General features: G+C 46.7%; 1 protein-coding gene across 5 annotated transcripts in view; it reads left to right on the top strand.

Annotated features, from left to right (window-relative positions):
* Positions 1 to 23,522, top strand: part of LOC106561048 (MOB kinase activator 2) — an 82,443-nt gene that overhangs the window by 21,950 nt on the left and 36,971 nt on the right. Inside the window, exon 1 of one of the 5 annotated variants that reach the window (XM_014124627.2) lies at positions 12,933 to 13,135. The exons of 2 other annotated variants lie outside the window; for them this stretch is intronic. In XM_014124627.2, the coding sequence (XP_013980102.1) occupies positions 13,098 to 13,135 (38 nt within the window). In that variant the 5' untranslated portion in view covers positions 12,933 to 13,097. Of the gene's footprint in view, positions 1 to 12,932; positions 13,136 to 16,560; positions 16,949 to 23,522 lie in introns of those variants that run through there. 2 more of the 5 variants (XM_014124625.2, XM_014124628.2) reach the window with 2 other exon arrangements.

Raw genomic sequence — 23,522 nt, 5'->3', positions numbered from 1 at the left:
CCTAATATTAAGCACATTGCTTATATTTATTTAAGTGCATAGATGACATGTACTTTTTTCCCGCTGTCCCTGTTTTGAGACATTTGCATGATAGAGTTCCATTCTAAATCAAAACAAAATTCGCACATTATGTAGTATATGTAAAGACAAGATTAAATCAAGAATAGTCTGATGGGTGACAAGATTAGCGTATCACTTGTGAATTATATATTATCACTTGTGAGTCATAGTCGCACACCTGATGTAGCCCAGCCCATATGGTTTTCCCGCTAATGGAACATTCACGCTTATATCGTACTACCATGTGCGCATTGCTGCTCTTACAATGTGAAGAAATAGCCTAATAGTTTATCAACATTTTAAGCTAAACGTTCTGATCTGTTGCGTCAGCCACATTGCGTAAAAACATTTTTGGGACGCTAGTTGTATACATTTGGGCTCTATCACATCCCGCAACTGTCCCAGACTATGTTTTGAATATTTAATTTCTTGCATAGAATAAGTAGACTTTTGTACTATGGGGGATAGTAGATTGACATAGGCTAGTGCTTTTGCTGTTCGTTAGGCTTACTCATCTTGTTGGCTGACGAACCGTAAATGTGGACAGTTCTTACAATATCTTCAATATGCACCTTGGAATTGGATAAGGACACAGGCAGTTGCGTCCCCGGTGTATCAGTCTTCACTTGTAGCCTGTGAGAAAGACCCGGTCAGGTGATGGAGCAGCACTCTGGGAGAAAGGCACAACGGCCAGTGGCCGCAGAAGGAATTCATTTTTTTAGGGTGCATTACGGCCACACAAAGGGGATGCCGCTGTGGAACTTTAGGCATTATCAAGTGATTGTCAAATTGTGAATGAGAGACTGATGTAGTGTGTATAGCCTGTGCAAAAAACTAAGCAGAGCTTATGCCTTTCAAGCAACTTTTTTTTCAAATCATCATTAGTCGCATCATGCAGCCTTACAATGTATTAAAAATCAAAACATATAGCCCAACGTTTGTAGAACAACTAAGGTTACATGAATAACTCTAAATTAAGCATATAGGAATACCTATTGCTTTGTTAACGGGTCAACACAGAATAGCCACTAACATAAGGACAACTAAGAGTATGCTATTCTGTTCTTCTGAAATAGACTACACATCACTGAGTACCACTCTTCATATTGTCAAGCATGGTGGTGGCTGCATCATGTTATGGGCATGCTTGTCATCGGCAAGGACTAGGGAGTTTTTTTTTTAGGATAAAGAGAAACGGAATAGAGCTAAGCACAGGCAAAATCCTAGAGGAAAACCTGGTTCAGTCTGCTTCCCAACAGACACTGGGAGAGAAATTCACCTTTCAGCAGGACAATAACCTAAAACACATGGTCAAATATTCACTGGAGTTGCTTACCAAGGTGACATTGAATGTTCCGGAGTGGCCTGGTTACAGTTTTGACTTAAAATTGTCTTGAAAATCTATGGCAAAAACTTGACAATGGCTGTCTAGCTATAATCAACAACCAACTTAACAGAGCTTGAAGAATTTAAACAAATCATAATGTGCAATCCAGGTGTGCAATGCTCTTAGACTCACCCAGACAGACTTAATCGCTGCCAAAGGTGATTCTAACACGTGAATACTTATGTAAATGGTATATTTGTTTTTCATTTTCAATACTTTTACTAACATTTCAAAAAAGATGTTTCAACTTGGTCATTATGGGGTATATTTTGAAATCAGGCTATAAAACAACAAAATGTGGAATAAGTCAAGGGGGTATGAATACTTTCCGAAGGCACTGTATGTCCCTGTTGAACTCGTAATAAACCGGATAGATTCTTATCAACGACTGCTCTCCTTTTGGTTCCCCTGGGAAATTCCCATTACACACACACTGCATGGTTGTAGCTTGTAGTTATTCTCAGACAGTTCAGCTAGCATAGCCACCAGAGGCTAACTGGTAGGAACCATGTCTCAGACCCATTTGGAGAGAGAGAGAGAGAGAGAGAGCAAATACGCACACACACACTCACATACAGTCACACACACACACATAAAAAGAGAGTAAACAAGAGAAGGGGAATACGGCGTCTCCTCCATCTCTCCATTCCTTGTGTTATCGTCTTCATCTGTCTTCCTAGGAGCCCAGTGGAGTCCAGAGGGCCAGACCACTTAGCCCCGTTTAATGAGCCGATAGCTCACTGGACCCCGTCATTAATCACCCAGGGACACATTCTCTCCTTTCACCTCCAGCCTCTTATCACCAGCCCTGTCCACCATTAACTACCCTCTCAATCTCACCTCTCAATCTCACGGCGTGTAGCCTAGTGGTTAGAGCGTTGGGCCAGTAACCGAAAGGCCAGGGAGAAGAGGCCAGGGAGAAGAGGCCAGGGAGAAGAGGCCAGGGAGAAGAGGCCAGGGAGAAGAGGCCAGGGAGAAGAGGCCAGGGAGAAGAGGCCAGGGAGAAGAGGCCAGGGAGAAGAGGCCAGGGAGAAGAGGCCAGGGAGAAGAGGCCAGGGAGAAGAGGCCAGGGAGCAGCTAAAGGGCCATATGTAAGAGGGTGAGTGCATGTGAACAGCACACAGACCGTGTGTTTCATTAGAGGGGCCCTGGTGTGTAAGCCGTCAGTCAGAGACGTATCAGTGTTTACACACATTTTCTCTAGGGGATATCACAGGCACTACACTCGTGTGTGTGTGTGTGTGTGTGTGTGTGTCTCTCTTTTACACAGGGGGCTGAGGAGCAGCTCTTCAACATTTACCAACGATCTTGAAAGGCTCATTTACGTTTTTCTTTGCGTGCCATAAATAACATGACCCTAGCTGCTCTGCTATTGTGGGATAGTGCAAGATTTTGGAAATTAGTAACTTTCAAACTGCACCCAGGGTGAGTTTGTCTCCCAGTGTCTGTTGGAAAGCAGAGTGAACCAGGTTTTCCTCTAGGATTTCGCCTGTGCTTAGCTCTATTCTGTTTCTCTTTATCCTAAAAAACTCCCTAGTCCTTGCTGATGACAAGCATGGCCATAACATGATGCAGCCATCCCCATGCTTGAAAAAATGAAGAGTGGTACACAGTGATGTTGGATTTGCCCCAAACATAATGCTTTGCATTCAGGACAAAATGTTTATTTACCACATTTTTTGTAGTTTTACTTTGGTGCCTTATTGCAAAAAGCATGCATGTTTTGGAATATTTTTATTCTGTACAGGTAATATTTACATTTGAAGTTTAGCCAACTTGGATTTATTTGCTTTCTAACAAGGTAGAACACTCGAACTGTTATGAATGGTGTATATCTCCAACTGTTTGAACAACACGGCCTGTTCACTTTGTTTTAGACGTTGAAATCAAGCGGCCTATCTGGTTAAGATGCTGATTTCTCAGAATGACAACGAGTTGCCAATTCTTTTTTTTTTTTTTTTTTTTTTTTTTTTGTAGGGTCTGTCTGCTCTTCTACATTTTGAGAGTTGGGTATTGCTTTTATTTTTTTTAAAGCCACATTTTCTTCTATTACAGTAAAGAAATAATGTCCCAATGTGTTTCTTTGTCCATTTCACCGATTTTTCTGTTGGCCCCGAACCTGAAATATGAATAGTGAGTTGAAACACGCTTGCTGTCAGAGCAGAAGTGATATTTTGTCTTCGTTGTTGAGTGGCAGGGGGAGAGGCTTGGTGCGAGTGGGAAGTTGCACAGAAGGAGCGAAGGAGACGAGACCCCCCAAAAATGAAACCTCGATTGATTCAAAGGGAACTCGCTCTGTTGGTGATTTTGCTGAATGTGCCAAACGTCCTTCCTCCCACTGAAGTTCCTATTTGAGGATTGCCAAAACAATCTGAGATACCAAAAATATTTTCCACTTCTGCTGGTGTGTAATCGCCCCATAGCTATAGTGTGTGTGTTATGAATCAAATCAACCTGTAAAGTGTGTGTGTACGCGGCAGGGTAAAAATATGTTATTTTTCTCTTTAGTTCTCTCTCTCTCTTACACTAAAGATTTTATTTTTCTCTTTAGTTCTCTCTCTCTTACACTCTTTCACACTGTCTATATACATAAAGGGACACACACACACACTTCCACAACGTGACAATTTTTCTTTTTTGTTCGCGATACAGGCATTTTAGAGCGTCACGCGAAAAACAACAATTCGAATTAATCAAATGAACACTGGGTCAGGGGTTTGGCCTGCTCTCTTTGGTGAGCTCATCTTTAGCTCAGTGCTGGAGTGGAGTAATTCCTGCAAGACATAGGCCTAGTCTATTGAGCACAATACATTGAAAATACGTCTTTTCAATGTCTTTTCGATATCTTTTCAACTGCTTTTGCTCATAGGGCACTGCAGTCTTTTCCCTAGTTTAAATTCCAGCCAGGGCCCAAAGGTCTCCAAAGCAACATCCAGGGTCTTAACTGTAACATTGGTTTGTCACTGGATAGATTATTGGGTGGATTAAACCATCTTTCACTTCTCTCTCTGTCATGGCCTGAACTCAAGGCTACTTCCTGTCTGATGCTTAGGCCCATAGTGTAGATGACGTTTATTTCCTGCGAATGTGGTTACTTACCATCTCACACAGCCAGAGAGCGATTTCACACCTGCTGGAGCGGAAAATAGTTTTATCTCGGACTGTTCTAGCAAATCTCACTAACTTAAAAAATCAAAATAAAATTGATGATGAAAGTGGCCGTTTTAGGCCCTTTTTAGACTTCTACATGCCTCCTGTAAGACCCTATGATCTGTGAACCATACATGATAAAGACAGCATCTTGGTCTCAATATACTCCTTATAGTCTCCTCAAGTGTGTGTAGATTCCGAAGAAGAAAAAAAAGTCATTCATTTTATTCAGCATAGAAAATATGAATATCTCAAAACGACCCTTTTTGATTTTGCTTCGTTTTAGACATTGTTACAAACAATCTTCATACGCGTCACATTTCCAGAGTGGGCTCTCTGGTACTTTCAATGATATGACCCATTTTCTAAATAGAAATTGGCATTATAGGTCATTAACCAATCACAGCCATCCATTTCCAGAGCAAGCTCTCTGCTAAGTTCTGAAACATTTTATGAGCACCGTGCAACAACACCGTGAGTGGGAAATTGATTCAAAGGGAACTCGCTCTGTTGGTGATTTTGCTGAATGTGCCAAACGTCCTTCCTCCCACTGAAGTTCCTATTTGAGGATTGCCAAAACAATCTGAGATACCAAAAATATTTTCCACTTCTGCTGGTGTGTAATCGCCCCATAGCTATAGTGTGTGTGTTATGAATCAAATCAACCTGTAAAGTGTGTGTGTGTGTGTGTGTGTGTACGCGGCAGTGTCACTCACTCGTTCCCCCACCCTATATTCTGTAGGACGTACTGCATTGTGTGTGCGCACGTGAACAGCGTTACTCACCATCCTGTATTCTCCTCTCTGTGTGTGTGTGTGTGAGAGACTGTCTCTCCATCCACCCTGTAGTGTATTGTGCTCTCCTTCCTCCTCATTGTGCTGTAGGCCTGCTCTGCTCTGCTACAGTACGGAACAGGAGGGACCAGGAACACTGAGTCACAGTTTACACCCTCACTGGGGGAGAGAAAACACTGAGACGCACAAACACAGGAAGTGATGTTATTTTTTTTTTGTGTGCGTTTCTCATGTGCGGGTATCAGCATGAAGCAGCAGGCGTCAGCGTAACCACACGTCTCTCTCTGTCGGTCTGTCACTCCTCTGTCTATCTGGGGAACACAGCTTAACCACTTTCCACTGTTACACTCAGAAACAGAAGTGGAACTAAAGCGGAAGAAGGTAGATAAATTAGTCAAAGCTCAATACACTTAGAGGAGACACACACACACACACACACACACACAAAATATGATATTGAAAGTTCGACTCCCACCAGGGTAGTAACTTTACAGTCAGCCATGAACTCTGAATATTTTATACCAGCTAATTAAACAGATCTACTGCAGAGGCTGCTAGCTGAAATCTCTCTCTGTCTCATTGGCCAGGGGGAAAGACGGAGGGTTGAGGACCTTGATCAGTAGGTTCCGGTATGTTTTGAGCAGGGCTGGAGCAAAAGCCTGCATGCCCAGCAGCGCTCTCCAGCACGTTGTCCTCCCCTGATCCAGCCAGATAATCAACAGCTGTATTTCATATGTCTGTGAACTCATTGGAGGTCACTGGACCGCACGGCGCCCAGACCGCTCCAGAAACGGCGTCAAACACGCCGACCTTCCGACAGTTACGTAAGCACAGGCAGCTAAGAGTCCAGTCCAGCAGCGGCCGTGCATGTGCAGTCAATGCAGTGACCGATGTGGTCTGGCGATGAGGGCTGCCTTCCTGTGCTGTAGCTAGGCAGATTAGGAGTTATCTCGCTACTTTGACAGGTTGTATAGGAATTCAGTTAGGTCTAGTTCAGGGATGGGCAACTTTGATGGCGGTGGGGGCCACAGAAAATCGGAACTCGTCACGGGGTGCCGCAGTGGCTTGCGGGTCCACGTACCCACAGCCGTAACCATGCATTCAGTCAGAGCCGGCCCTAGCCTTTTGGGGGCCCTAAGTGGATTGTTATTGCGAGCAAAACATTTTAGCTGCCCCCCTCTTGACAGTGGAAAGAAAAAACGTAATTTAAATTTAAACTGAAACTTAGGTTAATTTCCTGCACTTCTACACATTTTGCCATGGGGCGAAGAGAAAAGGTTTCAGTTTTAAAGCAAGTTTGCTGCAATTCTACTCAATTTTGCATGTGGCAGAGAGAAAGATTTGTCGTTTCACAGGTAATTTCCTGCTATTCTACAAATTTTGCCGTAGGGTGGAGAGACATGTTTGGAGTTTTGAATATGATATCTGAGTGAGAGTGACTAACAAAATCGATGGGTGCCCCCGTCCCCATTGTATCTGCGGGCCTACAAAAGGATGGCAGGCCACCAGTTGCCCATCCCTGCACTAGAGACGTCTTGTGACATGCCCTGTCTCTGGAAGGGTATCATGCGGGACATGGCCCTGCAAAACACGTACACACACACACACCCCTCGTTGTCATGTCTCGACACATCCCGTGACCATAATGTGTTCACAAAACATGCCATCCTTCTGTCTGTCTCTCTGTGTCTGTCTGACTGTCTGTGTGTGTGTTTGCGTGCGTCTGTGTTGTGGAGTTCTCTAGCCACTTGGGTCCTACCCGTTCAGTGTGTTGGGATCTTGGTGTCTTTGCGGTTGTTAGTGCTGTCTTAACACATGCCTCACAAGGTTCCGGGAAAAGTTTTTTTGTTACCACAAAGTACACCGCCGAGAGCTTCGACTTTCATTAGATGTTCTGTGTTAATGGTCCGTTAGTCAGCCTTTCATCAAAAGGGAGTATGTTCTAGTCGTGCTTCATAGCACAAAGTCTTGAATGCAGTGGGTGTCTGTCTGTCTGTTTTACGGCCTTTTTGGTAAGTAGCTGATCGGTCGTAGCCAATTTAAGTTGATTGCAAGGGTGTATTATTGTCATTATCCCTGACTTTGCCACTAGGGGGTAGTAACACCCGGGAGACTGAGGGAAGAAGAGATGTGGAAAGGGCTGGAGGGAGAGGAGAGAGGGAGGGGGAAATGGAGAGATCCGTCAGGCGCGAAATCTGATCTCGCCGTTGCGTAGTCTTTTGCTCCCGGGCCTTCCCCCAGAGTGCACTGGTTCTCTCAGCGTTCTCCAGTGTCACGTGACTTAACTCCAGCCATCAAAACCAGTGATATCAGACAGAATACCAGCGTCATTCAGATTCTCTTATGGCCCCTCGTTCCCTTTCCTCGTCTCCTTTCCTTCATCACATGACTTCAATTCCAGCGCATACCAGCAATACCAGGCAGCATACTAGACAGCATGTCAGCCGGTCAATACATAGAGATCCTTTCTCTGTCTGTCTGTATTCATGTCTCTCTCTGAGCAGCCAGGCCATACCAGACAAACAGACATAAATAGCTTTTGCTCTCCTCCTCTTCTCTACTCAGTCTCCCTCCCTGCTGTGTCATCTCCTTTCCTAACCTCATTTCCATTCCTCGTGTCCTTTCCTTGATCCCATGATAACTCCAGTACAGAACATAGCCTACAAGCCATCACAGATGCAGTACCGCTTGGAACCAATGAGTGGCGCCAGAGCACAGCGCTACCATGTCCTGCTGCAGTCTAGACCAGGGTTTGCCAAACTCGGGCCTGCCCCCCCCCCTTTAGTTTTTTTGCCATAGCATAACACAGCTGATTCAAATAACCAACTCACCACCGGCTTTGATTTATTTTAATCAGTTTTGCAGTGCTAGGGCCTCAGGCGACCTGCTCAATTGTCCCTCGAAGGAATTTTCCTCCGATAGATTTGAATTGCGTTCAATTTCCTGAGTGCCTGACTGGGAATCAACATGCAAATTGACCTAAAAGTCCGTAGTTGTTAAAGACTATTTGAATTACATGGCTTCCCGAGGCTGATGCCCGTATAGACCATAACAAATCAGAACCCTTCCAAAAAAGGGTTACTAAAGGTATTGATATGGGCAGGCACCCTCTGAAAATATGACCCTCAAATATGACCTTCGGTTCTCCAGACAAACCAGCACCACTTAGAGTCAGTTTGTTTGTCCCAAATGGCAACCTATTCCCTATTTAGTGCACTACTTTTGACCCGAGCCCTATGGGCCCTGCGCTATATAGGGAATTAGGGTTCCGTTAGGGGACGTGCCCAAATATGTAAAGTGAACCCTGGTCGGAGGCAGAAAATACAATAAAGACAGACTTGTCCAATCTGTCCCCGGGCCCAGATTGTCATATTTTTCCCCTAGACAACGACTCAACCAACGTGAGTCGAGGTGCAGAGCGGCAGACTGGGCCTATACGAATCTATAGGTCCTTCAGTTTGCTACCCCTGTTCTGGTCTCTACTGCGCTATTTGTGTGTGTGTTTTCAGTCAGTACCACCAGGCTATCAGACTGAGTACTGTGCTGATCAACATACCTGGCACATAGTGTGCATGGTGAGACTGGGCTCTGCTCTGTGTATTCCTGGAAAGCCTGTGAGGGGGGGGGTGGGGGTGGGGCTTGCGGCGTTCGAGGCTTCTCTGGGTCTTGGCTTGTCTTTCTGCTTGTAAACCTCACAGCCCAGGAACTGTCACTGAGGGAAGGAGAGAAAGAGCTGCTTTTTCTTCTGACTTCGGGGGGCCAAACTAACAGAAAGCAGGGGGCGAGCAGAGACGTGTCTGGCTAGGAATGAGGATGGATGATGGTAGTGGGAATGACGATGACGACGGTCGAAGATGTTAACCGGGGAAGAGGGCACCAACTGACTGCTTGGGTCATTAGCATGCAACCACAAGAGCACACTGTGCAGCTCTTCCAAAACACACAGCAGGAAGGAGGGAGGGATAGACGGCCGTGATGAAAAGGATGAATGACGCAAGCTGGGGATGAATGGCAAAAGAGGGAAGGCATGAAGCGAGGGATGGGGAACGTCAGGATGATTGAAGAGATGGACAGATGAATGGAGGGAGGCCTGAACAACATCAAAGACTGGAGGAAAGGAGGAATGGGAGGATGGATGGAAGCAGGGAGGGGTTTGTGTTTTAGAGTTGCACAATAACGGACTGGCTAATGGTTTCTGTGGTCTGCAGTTCCTCCTTCCCCTAGTCCCAGTATTGTGTAACTCTGCAATGTGTGTGTGATTGAGCAGCAGTGTCGGTGCCAGCCAGCTCTTATGGTAATAAATGACCCACTGCAGCCAGCACTAAGAGGTCTGCAGGAGAGAAAGAGCACACACTCACACCGTACGGAGACGTGCGCGCACACACACACTCTTATACATACTGACTTGCCCTGGTACACACTGCTCCACAGGAGGTGCCATTTATTACTTACACACACAATTTAATACACACACACAGTAATCTTTTACATTTTACCGTTATTTAACTAGGCAAGTCAGTTAAGAACAAAAAAGGTTAACTGCCTTGTTCAGGGGCAGAACGACAGATTTTTACCTTGTCAGCTCGGGGATTCGATTTTGCAACCTTTCAGTTACTGGCCCAACGCGCTAACCACTAGGCTACCTGCCTCCCCTATATATATATATATATATATATATATATATATATATATATATATATATATATATATATATATATATATATATATATATACCGCACGCACTTTAATACACACACACACTGTAATACACATACACTCTTACACATACTGTCCCTAGTACACACTGCTCCACATGAGGTGCAATTTATTACTTACACACACACAAACAAAGTGTAATACTCACACACTACACACATGTAACGGCAGGGCCTTTGAGAGATGTGGTGAGCAGCAGAGAGCCAAAAAGATTACATCATCAACCTCAGTCTTAATGCACACCTCTCCATCTTTCCATTCACCAATACATTGTTCCAAACCTCTCTTCCATCCTTCCTTCCCTCTTAGCATCCTTCTCTCCATCCAGCTCAGAGAGATTCTCAGAATGAACAGGTACCAGTTCAAATACTTCCTTCCCTCTGGACACATGTCTATTCCACGTTAGTTCCACGTCATTTCTTTGAAACTATGTGGGAAAAAATGTAGATTCAGCCACTGGGGTTCCTTTCCTTCTTTCCTTATTTTCCTTCCTTCTTTCCTTTTCTTTTTCCTTCTTTCTTTAATGATTGTACATGATTTGGGGAACATATCTAGCATAGCCTATATTCTCTGTGTTAGAACCCCACTTGTACCAATGCCAAATGTATGACATGGCAAGGCTTTAGTTGCGTTAAATACAAACCCCCCACATGATAGTCACCACTAGCCGGCCACCGCCCAGTACCCTGCCTTGAACTTTAGTCACGGTCACTAGCCGGCTACCACCCGGTGGCTGCTGCCTTAGTACATAGACATGGAATCACTGATCACTTTTTAATAGTGTTTACATACTGTTTTACCCATTTTTATACACACATATTGTATTCTAGTCAATTCCTATCGTATTTAACTGTTGCTGTGCATGTACTATTCTATCCTACATATTCTTCAGATATACTACATATTCTACATTCTATCCATATGCTGTCTACATGTCGGAGAGTAATTTTTGTTCTACATAAGGCTATTTTTAGCTGAACGTTCCTAAACGTTGTGTCCTGCTGAACGCGCCCGTGCTCATGAAAGGGACATGCGTATCTTACACACGCACACAGTTGATGAGGAGCTATGGGTTTAGCAGGCATTACGGGATCCTCAGCCTATTCTTGGCTCCAATCAGGCGCTGACAAGTGTTCGCTCGGAGTCTGTGCTCTGCCCTCTCCCTATAGCGTACAAGAGGAGAATATAGCCTGCGAGATAGGAAACGCACTTGAAACATGAGAGGGATGCTTGCGCTCCGTGTCCGTCGATGGGGAAACAGCCACGGCAGTATGGATACTTTTTCATGACTGGAAAGCGGATGATGTGTTTTTGTGGGTGCATTGATTTACAAAGTAATCTGTATTCGGTGGTTGAAGTTGGAAGTGCGCAAATTATCTGTGTAATGTGAGATATAGAGTGTAGTACAATTGAGAAGCTTTAAAGGCCCCATGCAGTCAAAAACATGATTTCACTGTGTTTCCACACTGAGGTTGGAATAATATTGTGAAAATGATGGAGCACTTTTGGTGTAAGAGCCGTTTGATAAGAACGCCTGAAATTTCTGCCTGCTTTGGTGGGAGGGAGTTTTAGCCTCCCATGGTGTCATCACCATGCGGTCATTTAGGTGCACCATGTAGAAATCTGTCCACCATTTCCTGGTTGCTAAAATTTTAATAGTTCGCCCAATATCAGTTTGTGACAAAACATAGTACAGTGTAGAGAATCATTGTACCGTTTAAACCGCTGTGAAATATATTTTACATAACCAAAAATATTGTTGTTTCAGCTGTTTGAAGCTGGTGTACAAAACCGAAAACAAGATGCAAAAAATAAAACTTACGAACGGTTAGCATAGAAATAGCGCAAATAGAAATAGCGCACATAGAACATATCTACAGCTTCTTAGGCTTGCTTTCAGTTAGAATGACAGATCTATAACTCACATTTCTATGTGAATTTGGTCAGATTGCCCCAAAAGTTACATATTTGCAGCTTTCAGAACAGGAAGCATAGACATTGTGCACATAGATCAGATCCACCGCTTATACATGCTTTCAATTACAGATCTATAACTCACATTTCTATATGCGTTTGGTCAGGTGGCCCAAAAAGTTACATTTTGCAGCATTTATAGAGTAATAAGAAAGAGTTCCAAAGCTCTCTGCCAGTAACAGCTAATTTTCAGTGTTCCCCTCCCAGATGTTGTGTTCCCCTCCAAGTTCTTGCTTGAAAAATTCATCTTTGCTAAAGAAGCATTTTTTTTCTTTTTGACCATTTTAATTGAAAACAATCACATCAATGTACCCATTTGTTACCCAGAATTATTTGATATTGAGATAAAAACGGCTGCATTGGACCTTTTTTAAAGTTATTTGTTTTTAGTCAGTGAGGTGTCTGAGACGGTGTCTGTAATTTACGTCAGGGGGCTTCTGAGGACACAATGTATGAGCAGCAGCGTCACATCTAAAGAAACATTATTGCCGCATTCACGTAAAGTCGGAACTGGGAAATTCTGAAAAGTCCGACCTGCTAACGGGTTGAACACGGCACGTGTATAACTACAAACAGTTAGCGAGTCTGAAATGTCCGAGTTTCCTAGTTCCGACTAGTGCGTGAACGCTGCTTATCACTGCTCGGATAAAACAATTTGACGACATCATCGCTGATGTATTTGCAATGACTGTATATATGAAGTGTATTTGTAGCGGTCTAAATGATTAGCTGTCGTTTTTTGTTGCGTCGAAGCATTTGTTTTGACATTCGAGGGTCCACCTATCGCCTCGTCCCTGACTTGTAAACCCTGCCCGCGGAAGCTGGGAAACCGAAGGGAGGGAGGGGGGCGCGGAGGTCTGTCTGTGGAAGGAGGGAGCGATTAGAAGAGAGGTCTACACGAGAACTCAGTTTTCTATTGTTCCTGGTCTGCAGCCGACAGACAGACGTTTTCGAGGTGCATCGAAAGCTGAACGTTATCAATTCTGGATTTCTTCATCCGATTCCTATCGTCCGGCATGAGGTTTAAAAGAAACGGCTCCTATACATTGAATAGGTAAGAGGCTTCCATTCACTACTCAGGTTACGTTTCATATTCGCCACATCAGTGAAAGACGCAGTTGAATAATGTTTGTCTTTGATATCGTCGGTATGATCGATCGCTTGTGTCGTGATTTCGGTTCTTATTAGCATTTTTGTTGTTGAGGTAAAACGTGCTTATCATATGCACGCTGCAACTGATGGAAGTAGTTGCCCCCTCACTACCAACCTGTTTCTCACTGAACTCACTCATTGTTATAAGAACGACAATGTCTTCCGAATTAACGTGCATAATTGCCATGCCACGGCAAATACGTGTTTTAACAGGTTTTTGGAGTTCGTGAAAGTCTTCCTCTTGACGTGGTTGACTTTCGAATAATGGTTTGATGGTGCCAATTCTTTGGCTCATTTTCTGGTCTCCGACCTTTGCCATTGTGATGTTTATTGTGTGGCGGGCTGGTCGAGCTGAGTAGAAACCTGAATATCAGGCTTACGGGGTGGTCTCACTTCCTTATGTTTTCTCTTCTCCATTGAGAAGAAACCTAAGCAAGTCTCTATCTCTTTCCCTCCCTCCCTCCCACTTTCCCTCCCTCCCTCCCACTTTCCCTCCCTCCCCTCCCTCCCTCCCACTTTCCCTCCCTCCCTCCCGCTTTCCCTCCCTCCCTCCTACTTTCCCTCCCTCCCTCCCGCTTTCCCTCCCTCCCTCCCGCTTTCCCTCTTTCTTTCCCTCTTTCTTTCCCTCTTTCTTTCCCTCTTTCCCTCCCCTCCCTCTATCCCTCCCTCCCCTCTATCCCTCCCTCCCTCTATCCCTCCCTCTATCCCTCCCTCTTTCCCTCCCTCTATCCCTCCCTCTTTCCCTCCCTCTATCCCTCCCTCTTTCCCTCCCTCTTTCTCACCCTCCCTCTCTCCCTCCCTCTCTCCCTCCTACTTTCCCTCCCTCCTACTTTCCCTCCCTCTTTCCCCTCCCTCCTACTTTCCCTCCCTCCCTCCCTCCCGCTTTCCCTCTTTCCCTCCCTCCTACTTTCCCTCCCTCCCTCCCTCCCGCTTTCCCTCTTTCCCTCCCTCTTTCCCTCCCTCTTTCCCTCTTCCCTCCCTCTTTCCCTCCCTCCCTCCCTCTTTCCCTCCCTCCCTCCCTCACTCTTTCTCTTGTCTCTCTCCATCCTCCAGAATTAAGTACCAACTGCCCCCGTTCAACCACTTAGCAACTTTGGTGTGTGTGTGTGGTCACGTGGTCTGTTCTCCTCACCCACTTTCAGTTGACATGATTGCCCACTGCCCAGTAGGTCTATTCAAGTCCAGATCATTAGAATCCCAGTCACGAGTTTTATCTCTCTCTCGCTCTCCTCTCCCTGGGCAGTGATTCATTCCCTCCTTCATTAGGTTATCTCCAAGTCACAAGTTTAATGAATGGACTTGCTGTGTCTTCCTCCATCTCCAAACCAAGCAGACTTCCTGCAATTTGAACGCTTCCATCTGGCTCTCATGATCTCGTGTGGACAGACTATGTAAACATAAACGCCACCGTAGATCTGTCATGATGCAACTGGGGGTGTTTTGAGATGAGACGCAGCATTAGTTCCGCTGCTTTTTGGGACAAATCACGATTTCGCAGGTGTTCGCGTCTTTAGAATATCTAAAAGGGAGGGGACGTTTTGGCAGAGACGGTGGAGCTCATCTTCGTTTCCGATCCTCGTTACGTCTTTTCACACGCATGGACCCTGACCTTAATTGAGCACCTGACCAATTATGCAAGACTGTAATTTTGGGGTAACGGAGATTACGGCCCTGGTAACTATTATGCCCAGCTCCTTGTCTTCGTTTTGGGTGCTTTGACTACACACACACACACACACACACACACACACACACACACACACAGAGTTCTATTTGCTGAAAGTGAGTGTTGATGTAATGGCAGGTTCCTTCCCTTTCCCTCTGGCACCGCTTTCCCTCTGGCACCGCTTTCCTCCTGGCCTTGTTATCAGCCACAGATCCTTCCGCAGCTCGCTCGCTCATACACGTGCATCCTGGCACTTGTGTGGTGCTGAAACACAAAGGAAGCTAATGAGTGCTGTGCAGGGAGCACACACCCACTCTATCACGCAGGCACAGCGGAGAAGTGTTATCGCTGCACTCCCTCCCTCCCTGCTCAATCAGGTGAGGGGGGGGGGGTTTGTGTGTGTGTGCGCGCAGCTCGGAGGCGTAATTAAAAGTGAGGCAGGAGAGGCCCTTGGCGACAGGCAGCCAGGGAGGGAGGGAGGGAGGGAGGAAGGAGGGATATGATGTCATGGGCTGTAAAAATGCTTTGGTTTGCTACTGCGGCTCCTCGCCTCATCTTTCATCTAAGCGAGGGAGAGGGACGAGGGGGGAAAAGCGGTCCTCGCGTGGCGTGTGTCTGACAGGAAGAGCGTCCAGTGTCACCTCGTTGTCGGGCCTTTTGATGAGACGGTAACTCAACCACAACACAATTCCAGGCTAATTCTAATGCGTTAGGGCCTTCTGAAGGTGAATCACTCTCTTCCATGTGCACACACACACTAGCAGTATGCATACACCGACTCTTTGGTGCTGCTGTGATATAGTTTGCTGTGCAGTGTGACAGTGAGTTGACGTGCGTGCGTGCGTGCGTGTGTGTGGCTAGGATGGAGCCCAGAGCCTGGCTGTGATCATAGTCAATATTAATGATCTGTCTGTCCCATAGAGTTGTCTGCAGTCGTAGATTACTCAGACACACACACAAACACTTCTCACACTCGCCTAATGGGGTACTGCAGTCGGGACAGAGAGGACAGGATGATGGTGCTTTGATGGAGAGAGGGAGAGGAGAGGGAGAGGAAGAGTCAGAGAGCGAATGAGCGAGTGAGAAACGGAAAGGGGGAGCCGGAGGGAGAGTGTCCTTCACCTTGTATGCCCGCACTGACGATCACCGAGCTCTTCTGCGATTGGCTACATTCCTGGGGGGTGTGCCCGGAGCTCTAGCCACTCTGACGCAGCCATGTGAAAGAATGACGGGAGAACCGCGTGTGTCTGTGTCCTTCTGGCCCATCCATGTTTGCTATTTTAGCTCTTTCTCAACACCTCATAGCGTCTCTGTGTGTTATCGCAGCGGTCCGCTTTGGTTTGCAGGTTCTGCTCTTCAGTACAGGCTATGGGCCCAGCTAACAGAGGTGTTAATAATAACCAACACATCTCTCTACCAGCGAGTGTGTTTTAGACCTTGTTTGGTGTATACAGATGGTATAGATTGCTGCTAGGATAGATCCCCCCCCCCCCCTTCCAAAGTCCGCCCTGTCCTACTCAGCAGTTTGTTTATGCAAGTCTGTTTGCCAACCTAATCTTCCCGCCTTTCAAGTGAGAGCCAGCCAGCCAGAGAGAGAGAGAGAGAGAGAGGGGGGGGGGAAGCGAGAGGGAAGGAGAGAGAAGTAAAGAGGCAGGCGGCAGTAGCTCTAGTGAGAAGGAGCGAGAGGAACACACTTCGAACGGGCTCTGAGTTGTTGTGATAGGTCGTCTGTAACGCACGTTCGTCGGCGCGTGTGTGTGTGTGTGTGTTTGCTGATTGGACCGCAGAGAGAGAGAGAGAGAGAGAGAGTGAGTGTGTGTGTGTGTGTGTGTGTGTGTGTGGACGCAGTTCGTGAGCAGCCAGTTACGTGACGCGTGTGTGTGTGACAGAACAGGCTATACTGGAGCTGTGCGGCAGGACAGAGCCCCCCCTTCACCTGTAGAAGGAGAGAGGGAAGAAGAGAGCTGTGTGGGACCCTCACAGACCTGCCGCTGTCTGTGCTGCCAGCTGGATGGGGGTTCTTGTCTGCTGCGACTGCTTCTTCTATAGGTAGCTAGCTACTTCACTCTCTCTCTCTCTGTGTCTCTGTCTCTCTCTCTCGCTACTTGCTCGCTCTCTTTCTGAATGTCTCTCTCGTTGTTTGTTTTTCACCGCTTGTGTGGTAACTTTTTTTTTTTTATTTACATTTTGGTCCTGTACTTCCCCCCTCTGTGGCTGAAAACGGCTCTCTCTCTTCACCCTCCCTCCCCTTCCTCTCTCGGTTTCTGCGGTGTGGTTTGGAAGAGACATTCTGAGGACAGTGCTGCTGTGGCAGCAGGGATTTTGCTGTAGTCAGACTAGGGAGGAGGGTAGCGGTTGAGGCTGGTTTGCGGAGGAATGGCACGGCGCCAGAGCCCTCTGGTGCTTGAGCCTCCTTTTTTAGTTAGGAGTCAAGGCTGGTTAGAGGAGGATTGTCACTGGGCCAGAGACTAAGATGCATGTGCACAGGGTTAAGGCTGGCTTAGAGGAAGAATGGCATGCAGCCAGCCCATCCTCTCCTCCACTGCCCTGCCGGCGTCGCTCTGACTCTTTTGCCTTGCTGTGTTTTTGTTTGGCCTCTCTGTTTTCTGTTTGGTGCAGCGGAGCAGTGTTTGGGAGAAAGACTTTGACCTTCTCATACGGTTACAGCAGAACTAGTTTTGGTAGGGAACAGTTGTTGTTTACTTAGTGAGCGTAACGTTAGTTAGCATAGCATGGTTACCTGGGCCATGTTAGCCAGTTTAGTTAGCATAGCATGGTTACCTGGGCCATGTTAGCCAGTTTAGTTAGCATAGCATGGTTACCTGGGCCATGTTAGCCAGTTTAGTTAGCATAGCATGGTTACCTGGGCCATGTTAGCCAGTTTAGTTAGCATAGCATGGTTACCTGGGCCATGTTAGCCAGTTTAGTTAGCATAGCATGGTTACCTGGGCCATGTTAGCCAGTTTAGTTAGCATAGCATGGTTACCTGGGTCACGTTAGCTAGCTTAGTTAGCATAGCATGGTTACCCGGGTCACGTTAGCTAGCTTAGTTAGCATAGCATTGTTACCTGGGTCACGTTCAGTAGGCATTAAGCAAACGTTGGATGCCACAGATCTAGGATCAGCGCCGCCTCTCTACATCGTAACCTGAACCATTTAGGGGAGAACGCACAACTGACCTCGTAGCAGCATCTCGGAGCAACTTTACACTACTCCTACGTGCTCTTGAGGGTTCAGAGAGTGTTGACTTAGCATCATGCTTTACAGATGGCTCTCAGTTAGATGAGCTCTTTCCGTCTTTTTGTATGTGCTTGTGGGGTTAACCAGCTTTACCTGCACCACTGCTTTATATAGAGGGTTTGATGAGGGCAAACTGCTGCGCGCACATGTGTACACATACATACATACATGCATACATACATACATACATACATACATACATACATGCATACATACATACATACATACATACATGCATACATGCATACATGCATACATACATACATACATACATGCATACATACATACATACATACATACATACATACATACATACATACATACATACATACATACATACAGCTGCATCGGATTAGACCGTCAGGCCCTCTGTGTGATTCAGAACTGTTTACACTCCCTCCCTTTTCCTAGCTAGTGTGAAGAACAGCCAGCCCTTTGTGTGTGTTTCTGTCCACGTGTGTGTCCGAACACATGAGTGTGTGTGTGTGCCTATAGGTAAAACACACACAGTAGCATTGTGAACGCACGACCCAGTGCCAGGAACTGTATTTTTTTTCTTTCTACACTTTGCAGGTCAATTATCACCAGTCCTGAGGCAGGGTGTGGCTTTATTGTCGTTTTATTGGGTCATTAAGGAAAAGGACCGATCAATTCTATTTCTGGCACTACTTCCTGTCTACCTCAGCACCTCTGTCAGCCAATCAGGGGGGTTTGGCTGTGACGCCGTCGGTTTTCGATTGATTGGGTGTTTTGTTTTGGACTCACCCACACAAGGTCCTTGTTGACCTTAGCTTCAGTCCAGTCCCAACTCTCAAACAGACATGGCTGAGAACTAAAGCAGCGTTGTGTGCTTTCTGCTCTGACCACAAGAGTTTCACTCCTCTAACTTGTTCAGCCCGCGTCAGGATGGGTCCAAATGTTGTTGTTTGGAGGACAGGCCGAGGTTACAGGTCACGTAGTGGGGCAGATGATACACGTTGACAGTTCTACGCTCCTTTTTCTGTACACGTGTGCGACTTATCAGAATAGGGTAGGTTTAAACAGGTCCTCGCCACTTCTTCACTCAGCGAGTGAGACACTGGGAGGATCAGAGAAAGGGAATATGGGATGACCAGGTAAACTGAAGCATGGGTTTGGCTGACTTTGACAGACACAGTTCCACAAAGAAGAGTTGTCAGATTCTAAGTAAGTAGGAGACTTTTTAGTATCTTTAACCTCCAGGGTTTAGTCTGTGAGTTGTTAGAATGATCCTGAACACACACACACACACACACACACACACACACTGGAGCCTCCCGCACGTGACTGATAAAGCACTGGGTCAGTGTCAGTGGAGGAGAGGCTAGCCTAACACAGCAAACATGGTAGAATTCAATTAGCCTTCGGCCCTGCAAGCCACGGTTCCATTCATGCATGAGTATCTGATGCCTGGTTTTGGAGCTTAGTGCCCAGTGGTTCCTCTGTCTGGCCAAGGTGTGTGTGTGTTCTCCAGCTGGAGGTCCAGAGCAGAAGGGTCTTCTCCTCTCCAAGGTTGTAGAGAGGGGACAGGCAGACGGTACTCTAAAACATTGGTTGAAGAGGCTGCGAATGCTGTTTTTTATTTTTTGGTATGATGTCTGTTGCTTCTCGGGATGCGCTGTGTTTTAGTTTTTGGGGCGCCGCAGAAATGTGGTGGCGTTGCCCTGTCGTCGTGTTGATGCCACAGAGGGTGACTACAGCTTGGAACATTCAGGACCCGAGGCTCCTTTCACGATAGAACAATGGCCCCTGAGAGTGTGAGTGTGTGTGTGTGTGTGTGTGTGTGTGTGTGTGTGTGTGTGTGTGTGTGTGTGTGTGTGTGTGTGTGTGTGTGTGTGTGTGTGTGTGTGTGTGTGTGTGTGTATGTGTGTTGTGTTAGTGTGCCTTGTGTCTGTTATTAGGCTGTGTTTTGGCAGGCCTGGCCCATTCTACACTGCTGAGTGTTCCACAAGGGCTGTAATTCTCCTCCTAAAACCACCTCACTCCTCCATGCTCCATGTCTCCTGGCCCAAACCCTGTCGCCTGTCGCTCAAACATGGCTAAATTGGACCCGGCTTGGCAAGCCTCGACACAAGTGGAAAACTTACACTTACGTAATGGGTTGACCAAAAACATTTTAAAAATCCCCCATTGGGCTGAGTATGGCCTGATTCTTTTCCTATAGGCTAGTTGCTAACGGACAGTCATCTGGTGACTGACTGGACCACCGGATATAGGCTTCACTGGAGCATGCGGCACAGACACACCCTGTCTGGCTGGCCAACGGCCTGGGGGATGTGGGATGGGGACTTTGGAGCAGACTGTGGACAAAGGGTCTAGTGGCTCAACCGTTGCAGAAGGAATGGAAGGAAGGGCCTGGGTTATGACTCTGCTTCAATTGTCAGCTGTTAGTTTTCAGACTTGATTTACTCGTTTTTATTTCGTTTCAGTTTGATAGAAATGTCTTTGTCGTTTTTTTTACATGATTTAGTTTAGGTTTTAGTGTTAGGGGAATAAAGTAGCCAACCGGGTCATTGGGAGGGATCAGCCAATGAAGTTGGAAGCCTCACCCAGTTGACTGAATCAAAATGACAGAAGTCCTCGATGGTGCTGCCATGCTTACCCAGTCTTTTGGCCGCTAGAGGACTCCATAGCCAGGACGTAGGTTTGGTTAGGTTTCAATTATAACTCCATCTTAATGGGACTTGGATTTATTAAGCTCCTAGACTGGTGCAAGAAATATGGTTGGAAGGAAACTCTTGCCCGTGTTTAAATGAAGCCAATGTTTTTTTTTAAACTTTAGTAGTAGATGTACGACGAATCAATTACCTTTACCTGACAGAAAAAGAGAGGGGGAAAATGACAAATGAAGTCGTGGCACAGTTTTAGATATATTATGAAATGTAATATTAAACATGTATGACTGACTAACCTCTTCAAATGGGGTTAATAAAAACATAAGCGATACAGAACTTCACAAATCTATCAGTTCACAGCCAGGCTGTCTCTCTCTGTCTCTCTCTCTCTCTCTCTCTCTCTCTCTGTCTCTCTCTCTGTCTCTCTCTCTGTCTCTCTCTGTCTCTGTGTGTGTGTTCAACCAAACAAGATTTTCTGGTTTTTCTTCAAGTGAACTCTGCGTTCCAGAGAGGTGGTCGTTCGTTTGTTTTCTCAAGCCTGATGACAGCTGTCCACAGACAAAATAATATTCTTTCTGTGAACACCGCTTTTGTACTTTTTAAAAACCTTTTCGAGTGGATGCGAGAAATCCAATTGCGATTCACCTCCTCTGAGGTTCAATAAACCACATGCAAGCAGAGTGATACTGTACCGGTGCTGCGCAGTCCTACTGGTCAATTCAGTTGAGACTGATGGACACGGTGTCCTTCTCTCCTTTCACCTGGCCTTAGCTCTGCAGTCTGCACAGGGTGGTGGCTTGACTTAGGTAACACTGAACTGCACAGGCAAGTGTGTGTGTGTGTGTGTGTGTAGCGCAGCACAGCCCTCCCTGGGTGCTGGCTCAGGCGATGGAGAGATGGCCTTGCTGTAACCTTACCTCCGCATTTAGAATTGCACCGTCAGCGTGAACACACGCCTCCATAAAAATGCACTTGGTCTTTTTTGTGACTGGCTAACGCTGCTGGATGATTCGACGTCATCCCTCACCTGCACAGCGGCTGTTAGACGAGACTGTCCCTCACGTCTCCTCTGGCTCCTGCAACGAGACGGTGTAGGATAGGACGGTACATATATCCTCTCTAATATGCTAGCTAGATGACACTTTCAGCGTATTGCTGCTAATTGCTAACGCCTGTCCGGTCCTTTCAGAACAACAGATGTGCCGTACGGTTAGGGGCTAGGGCAGGAACAGTAGCTGTGTGCCTATCCTAAGGGCCTCTGGGAACAGAAGGAAAAGACCAGGGGAGACGGGAAGTGTCTGGGCGCCTCACTTCCTTTTTATGAAGTTTTTAACCGGAGGGGGGGGGGGGTCGTAGGTAGGCAAGTCCATAACGCCTCACATACCCAATGTTCTACGCCCATGATTCCTGTCTCTCTCGCTTTGCTCTTTTTCCTTCCGCCTCAAACCCTCACTCTCTTGACTACTTTCTTTCTTTCTTCCCACATAACCACTGTCTCCCTCTGCCTCTCTCTCTCTCTCTCACACACCCCCACCCCCCCTGCCTGCATAGCTGTGTAATTGACTCTGTGCTGCAGTGCTCTCGTCAGCTGTGCCTTGTCATTTGTTTCAATTATCAGCCATCGGACATGGCGCAGCTACCACGGATGGAAGGAAGGAGAATGGAGAGGAGAGGAAAGGCAAAAGTTTGAGGCAGAGGAAGTGGACTGTTGCACATACCGTCTCCATGTGTCCCACCTTCACAGTACACTGGTAACAGGACTTATGCATATGCAGGTCTGGCTATTCCAACCGCTAGAGACCCCCACGCGGTGCCGTCGAAACCAAATGAGCTCGCTCGTTAAGTTGGAGCTCATCTCCCCTGGAGTCGGCCAGGTGCTTCCGACCAGCAAGCCTGTCGCAGGCTTGTTTACACCTGGGCAGCTGGATGAGGTCATGGATGTTCTAGGCCTAGCAGCTGATCGGGGGCGGCATGCCCCTAGACACATTGCTGATGTGATTGGTCTACACCGTGGAACCTAGAGCTTACCATTGGTCAGTACCCATTGCTATGGGGGGGAGCATGGATGTTCAGGGGCTCCCACTTCTTCCTCCTTTCACCGCACGTTGGGTACTTATTGATATTTCTATCTCACTCCTCCTCACAGCCCTTATTTCCCTATTTGGACGTGAATGGGGGCCTCTGCCTCATCCTCCCTCCATCATTCAGCCCCCATCTACCTGGGTGGGAGATTGAACGAGAAAGGAGAGCATGTGTTTGCGCTAGTGTGTGTTTGTGTGTGTCCTACGTTTTGTGTGTCTCCAGACTGGCAGAGGGAAGTGTGTCTGGTGTACCATGTGTGTTGCGTGAGGTGGGCAGGGTGTGTCTGGTCTCTGCCATCCTAACAATGCCCTCCAGGGGGGGAAATGCTTGGCTTGGTCCTGGAATCCATCAAAACATACTCCTCTCTTTGTCTAAACACTCCCTTTCCTGTCCGTAGCCATAAATAACAGTTACACAATCTCTTATGAATAGGGCCCTGAGCTTTTCCTAAACAGTTTACACAGTGAGGAACAATTCTGGACCCTAGTTAACGTCGTTTCTCTTGCCGCACAAGCCGTCTGTTACGTAGCAGTAATTCTTGAGAAGCTTGTTCACCTGGTTAGTGAGTTGTGCGTGACGTTCTCTGACGAGACGGGCACGTACTACGGTGCGGCGAGTAGTCGTCAGTCGTGGCTAACGGACAGGAACCTCAATAGCACAGCTGCGAC

The sequence above is a fragment of the Salmo salar genome, chromosome ssa10 (assembly GCF_905237065.1).
Source record: "Salmo salar chromosome ssa10, Ssal_v3.1, whole genome shotgun sequence".
Lineage (NCBI taxonomy): Eukaryota > Metazoa > Chordata > Actinopteri > Salmoniformes > Salmonidae > Salmo > Salmo salar.
This window is presented reverse-complemented; position numbering and strand designations above follow the sequence as displayed.